Source organism: Geotrypetes seraphini, chromosome 11, assembly GCF_902459505.1.
Source record: "Geotrypetes seraphini chromosome 11, aGeoSer1.1, whole genome shotgun sequence".
NCBI lineage: Eukaryota > Metazoa > Chordata > Amphibia > Gymnophiona > Dermophiidae > Geotrypetes > Geotrypetes seraphini.
The window spans coordinates 10,072,849-10,084,225 of NC_047094.1; the positions used below are offsets into that span (position 1 = coordinate 10,072,849).

The 11,377-nt window shown below is 46.8% G+C and overlaps 1 protein-coding gene across 1 annotated transcript; it reads left to right on the forward strand.

The window, feature by feature from the left end:
- The first annotated feature begins 4,707 nt into the window (after positions 1 to 4,707).
- On the forward strand, positions 4,708 to 6,653 carry RASD1 (ras related dexamethasone induced 1). The gene is made up of 2 exons (XM_033962784.1): positions 4,708 to 5,015; positions 5,574 to 6,653. The coding sequence occupies exons 1-2, from the start codon at positions 4,745 to 4,747 to the stop codon at positions 6,101 to 6,103; spliced, it is 801 nt and encodes a 266-aa protein (XP_033818675.1). The 5' UTR covers positions 4,708 to 4,744; the 3' UTR covers positions 6,104 to 6,653.
- The last annotated feature ends 4,724 nt before the right edge of the window (positions 6,654 to 11,377 follow it).

An 11,377-nucleotide genomic window follows, 5' to 3' on the forward strand; every position in this document is an offset into this window, starting at 1 on the left:
GCATGCAAAGTAATGTTAGTATACTCACTCTCTCTTTCACACATACTCCCCATCCCTTTCTTTCTCATGTACCTTCTCCCAGGATTATTGGTTCACCACAGTGACTTCGCTCTCTGTATGGTTGAGCCATGCAGTGCTGGAAGTTTGGGTTGGTTTCATGGTATCAAGTCTTGCGAGATTTGAAATCACGAGACCAACCCGATCTTCTGGCACTGAGAGAACAGAGTCACAGCGGGGAAGCAGGAATCTGTCTGTAAGCATTGCAAGAAATGCCAAGCTTCCAAGGGCCAATAAAAAGCAGGCGAAGGGCCAGATTCTGACCCAAGGGCCTTAGGTTGGACAAGCCTCCTTTAAAGTCTGTTGTATGAAGTTCAGTAGCACATCTCCCAGTCAAGCCATTGTGACATCACTGATGAGGTTGGCTTTTAGGCATTGTTGGAATGAGGCATTATGACATCACAATCTCAGCTCTGGAATGTTGCTTCTCTTTGGGTTTCTGACGGGTACTTGGGACCTGGGTTGGCCACTGTTGGAAACAGGATAGACCTTTAAGCTTTCCCAGTATGGCAACTCTTATTTTTCTTTTCAACTGGTAGATGTTTGGGCCAGTTCGGCCATAAGTTACTTTGCTTGGCACATTAGCCCTCGTTTCCATGGTGAGAGAGTTTAGGGTCTGTGTCAGGAGAAGGTCAAAGGTTAAACAGGACTGCCTGGGCCCCGTTTCAGAAAAGGTGAAAATAAGTATGAAGGCAAAATATCAGTCAGTACAGCCTTCTGATTTACATTTGTTCTATAAACAAGGGTCTGAGAGTTCCAATGCAGAAAATAATATTTTCCTGGAGCCAATTATATGGTCCCTCGGTTCCTTTGTCGTTTCCTGACTGGTATTATTGGTTTCACTTAGCTGATATCACTTCCCTTTACTGTGCCTGATTCCTCTCCCTTACCTGATTCAGTGACTAAGCTTTGAAGAATCCACGTGATCAGAACAATAAATCTGAATTTTATTATCCCAGGTGTGTTTTTCCCCAGAGGTTTGGAAAGAGAATAATAAAATCTTCCACCTAAGAGTGAAAGGCTCCAAACAATGCCCTCTTCTGCCCTCTGGTGGTGCAGAGCTGCATGCCAGCCAACAGAGGAGTCTTTCCAGGACTTACCTGGCTTGTATTGCTTGGTCAACCTAGCAGCCGTGTTTGCATTCCTGATGCAAGCATGTGCGGATGAACCTTCTTGTTTAATAACTGATCAGAAGCAAATGTTGTTAGACCGATAAATGACAGTCCGCTGTATTTAAGCCACCACAATCAGGGGTTGACTGGGCAGTTCAGTTCATCTGAAAGAATTTTGTCAGCTCAGGAAAGAATCAGTGTTCTTTACAACTAGTTGGAGGCTCAAATTCTGGATTTTTAAAAAAATTGTTTCTAATATACTGGCAGAAGACATTTGAGTTTGAATGAGGAAGATATGAAAGAATCCATGCAAAATGTTCTGTAGCGTGGATACAAGGGTGGTTTGAAAAGTTTGGTAAAAAAGCAAGTTAAACAATGTAGTCTCCATTGAGGGCTATACACTTAATCTTGGTAAAGTCCTTATAGAATTGCCCTCTATGTGCCCTGATACTAGAGACATTGTGAATATAATGTTAGATTATTGAGCCTTATGTAAAGTTCATCAATAATGAATAAAAACATAGAAAGGGCTGGCCAGGTCACATCAGTTTTGCTCCCAGTTTGGCTAGTACTGTGGCTGTTGGAGAGACATTTCAGCCACTGGGTGGAGAGGGAGTCCCAGTCGTGCACCACAGTGACATCTAGTGGTTGGATTTACAGCCCATGAATGCGGACTACCTGGAAGATGCTTGATGCTATGCTCCTTCCCTCTCCCCTTCTCCTCCCTCTTCCCTTTCCCCCTCCCCCCATTACCTCTCAGATGAGGTCTTCTGCTGCATTTGCTGGGCTAAGGGAATTGGAAAGTGATATAAAGCAATAAACTCCAGTATTTACACATGAAGGCTCAAGGTGTCTTAGCTTGGGGGTTGCTGCTAGGAATGTTAAAGAGGTGTGGGGGGAAAGGGAAGGGGCGCATGCGCATGGCAGGAGGGGGTGGGAGAAGAGGGCGGGGAGGGGCGCTATGCCACTGCTCACATCTTTTGTCAATAGTAGCTCAAGACAAGTTATATTTGGGTGCATCCGGTATCTCCCATGCCAGCAGGGCTCACAATCTGTGCCTATACCTGGGACAACGGAGGGTTAAGCGAAACAGCAGTGGGCGCTGAACCCTGGCTTCCCTGCTCTGAACATTAGGTTGTACTTCGGTGGGCAACCTTGGTCCTTGAGGGCTTTAACCCAGTTGGATCTTCAGGATTTCCCCAATTGTATGCAAATAGATCTCATGCATATTCATTGGGGAAATCCAGAAAACCCAACTGGGTTGTGGCCTTCAAAGATCAACCCCTCCCCCTCCTTTTACAAAAGCACGCAAGAGGTTTTTTAGCACCGGCCAGCGTGCCGAATGCGCTGCTCCAAAGGTCATAGAGTTCGGAGCATTCAGCGTGACGGCCGGCGCTAAAAACCTCTTGGGGGGGGTTCAAGGTTGCCCCCCTCTGGGTTATAGCATGGATCTATATTCTACAGCTGCTCATCGCGATCTTGGGCAATTTACTTAACCCTCCATTGCCTCCAGGACAGAGAAATACAGGGGGGGGGAGGGGGAACGGACGGACAGACAGAAAAACTCTCAGCCCAACCAACCAACTTCCTAAATTCTGAGCGTCCTTTTGCCACTGGAGCTGAAAAGAGCGTGCTCTTATTTCATTAAGTACCAATTTGCAGAAATAAAATTTTATATTTTAACATTGTTTCAGCTCATTGATTGAACCCTATTCACGTCATTCTCTTCTTGGTTGGGCTGAGAACTTTTCAGCATCCCCTGGTAGTGTAAAGAGCTGAGATTGTGATGTCATAATGCCTCATTCCACCAATAAGAGCCAACCTCATCAGTGATGTCACAATAGCTTGATTGCCCTCTACTTGACTCACTTTTATTACATGAGGGGGTGCTGAAAATTTCTCAGCCCATCCAACCAACCTCCAAAATTCTGAGCGTTCTTATGCCACTGTAGCTGAAAAAAGCGTTCTCTTATTTCGCTAGGTGCCAAGTTGCAGAAACAAAATTCTCTGTTTTAACATTGTTTCAGATTATTGATTGAACCATATCCATCTCTTTCTCTTCTTGGTTGGACTGAGAACTTTTCAGCACCCCCTGATAGTGTAAAGAGCTGAAATTGTGATGTCATAATGCCTCAGTCCACCAATAAGAGCCAGCCTCATCAGTGATGTCACAAAGGCTTGATTGTCCTGTACTTGGCTCACTTTTATTATATACGAGGGGGTGCTGAAAAATTCTCAGCCCAACCAACCTCCAAAATTCTGAGCGTTCTTATGCCACTGTAGCTGAAAAAAGCTTCCCTCTCCTTCAGACTCATCGAGCTTTGGAACAACCTTATCTCCCCTCCTTCGAAACCTGAGTGCTCTCCAACCCTTCCGTAAACAGCTGAAAACCTGGCTTTTCTCTAAAACCTAACACTCCCCCCTCTTCTGACATCCTAGCCCTCTAACATTCTCCTCTCCTCTGATCTTCACCTAGCCCTTCCTTGGAGTTCCTTTCTTATTACAATTCCTGTAAACCGTGCCGAGCTCCACAACTACGGAGATGGTGCGGTATACAAACCCAAGGTTTAGTTTAGTTTAGTCCTGTACTTGGCTCACTTGTATTACATTCAAGGGGGTGCTGAAAAGTTCTCAACCCAAGCAACCAACCTCCAAAATTCTGAGCGTCATTTTGCCCACCTGGTAGCGTAAAGAGCTGAGATTGTGATGTCACAATACCGTATTCCACCAATAAGAGCCAACCTCATCAGTGATGTCACAATGGCCTGATTTATTACATACGAGGGGCTGCTGAAAAGTTCTCAGCCCAACCAGCCAACTTCCTACATTCTGAGCATTATTTTGCCACTGGAGCTGAAAAGTGTTTGCAATATTCCTTTTTTTAACATTGTTTGAGATCACTGAACCTCCTTCTCTTCTTAGTTGGGCCAAGAACTTTTCAGTACCCCCCCCCCCCCCCCCCAGTGTAGGTAACTCACCTTGAGCTACTATTGAAACCGGTGTGGAATAAAGAAATCTCTGTAAAAATGACCAGACTGTGGGTTTCTTTCCCTGGCGTGGAATAGCCACGAGAAGTTTCATGTCTGAACGATTAATCGTCGTGCATCGAACGTAGAAACCGCGTATTGGGCCAGAGAAACGTATAATGGACAGCTAAGCCTCTGTGGACGAGGGTCAGGTTTGTAGCTGAAATGTCTGTTCTCTCCCCTCCCCCCCCCCCCCCCCCCCCCGAACATTTGCACCAGAGAATTGCATTCTCCAAAGCTTTTGTGCACAACCACAGAAAGACCTGGAAGTCATTCACTCTCATTGTTTGGAACATGCGGTATAGAAGAGTCGAGTTCTTAGTATTAGCACTGGGAAGAAGTTGTCTCGCAGCCGTTCTGGCACTGCAACCCCCTCCCCCTCTCCCCTAAAGGCAGGGTGAACGCGCCGCGCAGCAGCCCGAAGCCAGGACTGAGGCGGTGACGTAGAAGGGGGGCGGGGACTCCGCCTGCTATATAAGGCGAGGCTGAGCGCCTCCGCCGGTCAGACTCGATCGAGCGCCGACTGTCTCTGCTTCAGCCTCTCCAGCGATGATCAAGAAGATGTGCCCCAGCGAGCCCGAGCTGAACATCCCGGCCAAGAACTGCTACCGGATGGTGATCCTGGGCTCGTCCAAGGTGGGCAAGACGGCCATCGTGTCGCGCTTCCTGAGCGGCCGCTTCGACGACCAGTACACCCCGACCATCGAGGACTTTCACCGCAAGTTTTACTCCATCCGAGGGGAAGTGTACCAGCTGGACATCCTGGACACGTCGGGAAACCACCCCTTCCCGGCCATGCGGAGACTCTCCATCCTGACAGGTGAGCGGCGTAGACGCGATCTTGAAAAGTTGCGCGCTTATCGCGAGGGAGGCGCCGTATTTTCAGTGCCGGACTTGCTTTCGGGTCTCTTATGTACTGATAGCCCGCCTAGGCGGTTTACAAAGAGGGGTTAAAAATACCAACAGACTAGGACGTCTAAGAATGCCAGGGGGACAAATCTTTCCCTTCCTGTCAGCTCTGCTTTAACCACACAAGCCTCAAACACTTATGATTTTAAAGGACGGAGCTTGCAGGGACAGGAAAAGAACTTTCCAGGACAGAAAAATGAGTTCCTGCAGGGATGGGGAAAAATTTGTCCCCATGTCATTCTCTACTAGAGATATAAAAGGTGGGGGTGGGGAAAATACAATATTAAAAAAAAAGAAGAATATAATTCCCGGAGCACAAATAAACTCAAATGAGACGGGCTCCTAGCTTCTAATTTACAGCTCAGGCCATCCTATATTTTCCAACTTCAGGGTGCTGCAGAGTGAACTTAGACAATTATGAGCGTGCTGTGTTTTCCAGCAATTCTAACCTGTGTTTTCTTCTCTCCAGGCGACGTATTCATCCTCGTCTTCAGCCTGGACAACCGCGACTCCTTCGAGGAGGTGCAGCGCCTGCGGCAGCAGATTGCCGAGACCAAGTCGTGCCTGAAAAACAAGACCAAGGAGAACGTGGACGTGCCGCTGATGATCTGCGGCAACAAGGGCGACCGCGACTTCTACCGGGAGGTGCAGCGCCACGAGATCGAGCAGCTGCTGGCCGGCGACAAGAAGTGCGCCTACTTTGAGATCTCGGCCAAGAAGAACAGCCAAGTGGACGGCATGTTCCGGGCGCTCTTCGCCATGGCCAAGCTGCCCAGCGAGATGAGCCCCGACCTGCACCGCAAGGTCTCTGTGCAGTACTGCGACCTGCTCTACAAGAAGACCCTCAAGGGCAAGAAGATTAAGGAAGGGGGCGACGCCTATGGCATCGTGGCCCCCTTCGCCCGCAGGCCCAGCGTGCACAGTGACCTGATGTACATCCGTGAGAAAGCCAGCGGGGGCGCCCATGCCAAGGACAAGGAGCGCTGCGTCATTAGCTAGGTGTCATCCGCTGCCCGGCCAGGGGGCACCTTGTATACATAGAAACCTTCATGCAGCCCCGCAGAGGCGCGACTGGCAGGGAGCTCAGATCTGCCGATCCAGGCACTTCAGTGAGAAATCGGCCCCAGCCAAGCAGGTGGCATTGTTTGGGCAAGGAGCTACCACCGAGGATGTAGTGTAAGACCTCTTTAAGGTTGAGACTGTGGAGGGAGGTCCAGACTGTGAACCTGGTGCTGTGAAGTTTCGTTCTGTGCCACTCGGTCCTGCGGGGCAGGGGGCACTGCCACAGCTGCTCCAGCTGTTCTTGCTGCTGGCAGAAAAAAAAAACCTGGCAGGACCGGCTACCGGATCCTGCCCGCGAAGGACTTGTTTACATTATGTTGTCTGTGTATTATTTCTAACCCACACAGAAAAAAAAGGCACTTTATGTTAAAAATTGTCTTGAACATGAACAAACTTTTATCAGTGTTTTTATATAATGGTTTCTCTTTAAATGTGATCATTTTTATGTTTGGAGGGTTTTTTTAACGCAATAAAACATCAAAACCGACTCTTTTCTAGTGTTTTTGCTGTCCAACTTTAAAAAAAATACGCAAGCATTAAAGCTGAGGTTGCTTTTAATGAAGCACTGCTGGTATCAACGAAGAGGAAAATGCAAATCCCATGTTATTAAGTCACTTCATTCTTATATACTGGTCTATAAAATAACCTTCACTGTCCGGTCAGCATTTTGATCCTTTAAGCTACAGTTCCAGTCCCAAGTGCTTGCTAAGCCAGGCGTAAGGCCATGCTTTCCTTATAAACCCCCCTCCCCCATGTCTTCTGCCACTGGATGCTAAAAGTACAGTCGCTGGAGCAGGCCTGTAACCTCACCCCCAGGGAGAATTCCGCACGCTCTGGCGCCCTCTCCAGGGCAGCTACCACATAGCAAGTAGCGTAATAAAGGTTCCTTATAGGACGCCCATTGTCCCAGAACTGCATGTGAATTGGTCAGGTATTCAGGTGAAATGCTTGGTATTTCCCCTCGCTTTTGTACTGTAAACACTGTCTTTACAGCCAGCCCTCAGGGTCCAGACTACTCCACTTCGGTTCCCTTCCACCAGGCAAAGTGCCTTCAAATTTTGCTTTGAACTGGTTCACTCCACAGGGGCACATAATTTCTGTTTTCTGTACACAGGTAGCAAGGTGGCCTGTCCCATGCCACATCCATCAGCGCACAGATTTAGGAGTCAGCAAACAATGAGACCCTTTATTAGACACAACCGTGACAAGCCCTACTGCCTTACTCAAGCTGGCGTAGAAGGAGTTAAGGGTGACATTCAGCCAATTTACAAGGTTAGAGTGTAAAAGGGGGGAGGGCAGTGGTGTTCCCCCCCCCAAAGTTGTGAAATATTGTAAACTCAAAGGAGCATGGTTGTAGCAGTTGGGGGAAGGGACATTTATAAAGGTATGAAAATTCCCCCCCTCCCCCCAAGATTCCCAGGGTATTTACAATGGTATGAAACTTCCCCCCTCCCCCCAAGATTCCCAGGGTATTTACAATGGTATGAAACTTTACCCCTCCCCCCAAGATTCTCGGGGTATTTACAAAGGTATGAAACTTCCCCCCTCCCTCCAAGATTCCCAGGGTATTTACAAAGGTATGAAACTTCCCCCCTCCCCCCAAGATTCCCAGGGTATTTACAAAGGTATGAAACCTCTTCCCATTTGGGCCTGCCTTCCCAGACTCAGCGGAAAGGAGTCCGTGAGGAAAAACTCAGATTTTGTGCAAGGGTAATATCGCAGGATAAAAATAATACAACACTTTTGCTACACCTCGAAACACAGGGCAGGACCTTGCAGCAAACGAAAGCTGTCGGCAGAGAGAAAGCCCAGCCCTTGTGCAGGCAGACAGGCCCGGGAATTCAAGCCACCACGCCCTGGGCAGAGCTTGGAACTCAGGTTCCAGGAACAGGCTATACAGCCTCACACTCAGGTTCTCAGTCAATAAATACTCTTAATTCTGAACATAAGGATTGCCGCTGCTGGGTCAGACCAGTGGTCCATTGTGCCCAGCAGTCCGCTTACGCGGCAGCTCCCAGGTCAAAGACCAGTGCTCTAAATGAGTCCAGCCTCACCTGCGTACGTATCCCAAGCTCCGAATACCACACAAAAGTGAATTGTTCAGTAGGTATCTAATATTACAAATAATGAGTGTCATATGAGCACGGTCAGATAGAAAGTGAGTGCATCCCAATTACACAAGTCACCTCTCTGGTATTTTGGGATTACAAAATACACAAAACGAGGCAAGGACGTGAAATTCCCCTTTGCCCAACTGGCACGTTGCCCCTCTCCTCATAATATAAATGCATTTTAAAATTCCTACAACCACGAACCCCCCGCGACTGGACATGACAAGTCCAAGACAACTGGGGATGCTTTACCCGATACAAATTACCTCTCGCTTAATATCGGGGGCACTCAGAGCAGACACCTATGCCCCCAAAGAGAAGCCAGCTGGCAAGAAGTATTGATCCATCTCCTGAGGACGACGGTGCTATTGTACTCGCTCGGGCCCACTTTTAAAAGCCTCTAGTAAAAGTTAGAGCTTGAAAGTTTGAGATGGAAGGAGTCAACGCCACTCCATATTTTTTTTTTTTACTGCTGTACCTATCATATTTTCATAGATTGCATAAAGGACTTTAGTTAAACAATTTACTATACAAGATTCTCCAAGCACAAATAAACCCAAATGAGATCGACTCCGGTTTAAAATTTGCATCTTAGAATGTTCTTTATTTCCCTGCGCAAAACACAGAACTTCAGGGTGCTGCAGAGAGAACTTGTCTAACTATGTGCGTGCTGTGTTTTACTCATGTAAAAACCTGTTTTATGTACAAAAAATGGCTCTTATAAAATTGCATTACTGTAGTTTGGGCAGAGAAAGGCTTAGGATGCATGTGTGCGCAGACAAGGAGGTACAAAGAGATGCCTATGATGTCTTTATAAAATCTGGTAAAATTTGAAATATCAAGATCAGACTAAATACAAACGCCTTACAATGAAGTGTGCCTTACACCTTTCTAAGCCACAGCATATGGCCACAACTTCCCCATTGTTACTTTAGGAAGAAAGGTACCCAGGACAAAGTACAGCAAAAATGATTCAAAGCATAGACAGTGGATTGTAGCTCTTGCCTTTTTTCCTTTTGTTCCCATTTGTCTTTGTTTTTAAAAGTCTTTGCAACTTATTGTTAGGTGATGCTATGGGGAAGGGGTAAAATGCGGACCTGACGGACTTCGCAGATCTAAAACCGCACGTCCTTAAAAATCTGAGGTCCGTGCCTCTTGTAGTTAGTTTCTGGCTCTGACAGACCTCGGTGACAATTTAGCGGTGACGGATCCGTCTCAGCATAGGGAGGGAGAAGTATTAGGATCCGTCAGCGCTAAATTGTCACCGAGGTCTGTCGGAGCCAGAGACTAGTGCTGGAGCGGCTCCAAAATGAATCCTTTAAACTGGTTTCCTGCAGCCCCAGTAAATCGGCTCTGACAGACCTCGATGACATTTCAGCGCTGACGGATCCTAATACTTCTCCCTCCCTATGCTGAGACGGATCCGTCAGCGCTAAATTGTCACCGAGGTCTGTCAGAACCAGAAACTAACTACAAGTGGCACGGACCTCAGATTTTTAAGGATGTGCGGGTTTAGATCCGCGAGGTCCGTGTTTTACCCCTTCCCGATGCTATGTCAGCTTAAATTTGTATTTTAGCTACAGTATGTTTTTATGATTTTGTACACTGCCTAGAACAGGGATAGGCAATTCTGGTCCTCGAGAGCCGAACCCAGGTTGGGTTTTCAGGATATCCACCATGAATATGTACGAGATGGATTTGCATGCACTGCCTCCTTGAGATGCAAATCTATCTCATGCATATTCATTGGGGAAAACCCAACTGGATTCTGGTCCTTGAGAGCCGGAGCCAGGTCGGGTTTTCAGGATCTCCACCATGAATATGTATGAGATGGATTTGCGTGCACTGCCTCCTTGAGATGCAAATCTATCTCATGCATATTCATTGGGGAAATCCTGAAAACCCGACTGGATTCTGGTCCTCGAGAACCGGAGCCAGGTCAGGTTTTCAGGATCTCCATCATGAATATGTACGAGATGGATTTGCATGCACTGCCTCCTTGAGATGCAAATCTATCTCATGCATATTCATTGGGGAAAACCCAACTGGATTCTGGTCCTCGAGAGCCGGAGCCAGGTCAGGTTTTCAGGATCTCCACCATAATATGTATGAGATGGATTTGCATGCACTGCCTCCTTGAGATGCAAATCTATCTCATGCATATTTATTGTGGATATCCTGAAAACCTGACCTGGCTCCGGCTCTCGAGGACCTGAATTGCCTACCCCTGGCCTAGAAGGTTGATTGGGCGGTATAAGAAATTTTAAAGAAACTTGAAACGTGATAACTACAGCAGTAAAAATACAATAAAACACCTTAACAGGAACATAGGGTTTAAGTCAGGGGGTTCCCAAGCCAGTTAGGTTTTCAGGCTATCCACAATGAATATGCATGAGATACATTTGCAAACTGATCGTGTGAATATTCATTATGGATAGCCTGAAAACCTGGTTCCCCAGGACAGGTTTGAGAATCACTCATTTCGATTTGCGCGCTATTCTAGAACCCTGAGCACCTAATTGTCACAGTGCACGAAGCGAGGGCACGGCCACAGGAGGGGCATTCTGAAAATCTGCCCGTGAGTTAAGCGCTGGGATTTACACCAGGTTTCAGCTGGCATAAATACTGGCACTCAGCTTTCGGCATGAGAATTGGCTTTCAGCACTATTCTATTAATACTGTTTAGCACTGCTATTTAATAATAATAATAATAATTTTATTTTTTATATACCGCCAAAGCCAAAGTAGTTTGAGGCGGTTTACAATAAGAAGAGCTGGACAGTCAGCGAAGACATAACAATGAAGTCCTTGGATATAATGAATTTTTAGAATAACAGTGATGTCTTTGAATACATGCATATTTGTGGGGAGGAAGAGAAACAAAAGTGAAAGTCACATTGTAGGGACGTCAAGTACAGGTTAAGTAGAATACAGGGGAAAAGTCTTTAAGAGTTCTTGGTTACAAATCGGTTAAACAGGTTGGTTTTAACTAGTTTTCTGAAGTTAAGGCAGGATGAGGAGTGCTACCTAGCCAGCCGTTCTGTTGACTTGCTTGGAAAGCAAGAGTTCTGTCAAGGAATCTTTTGTATCAGCAGTTTTT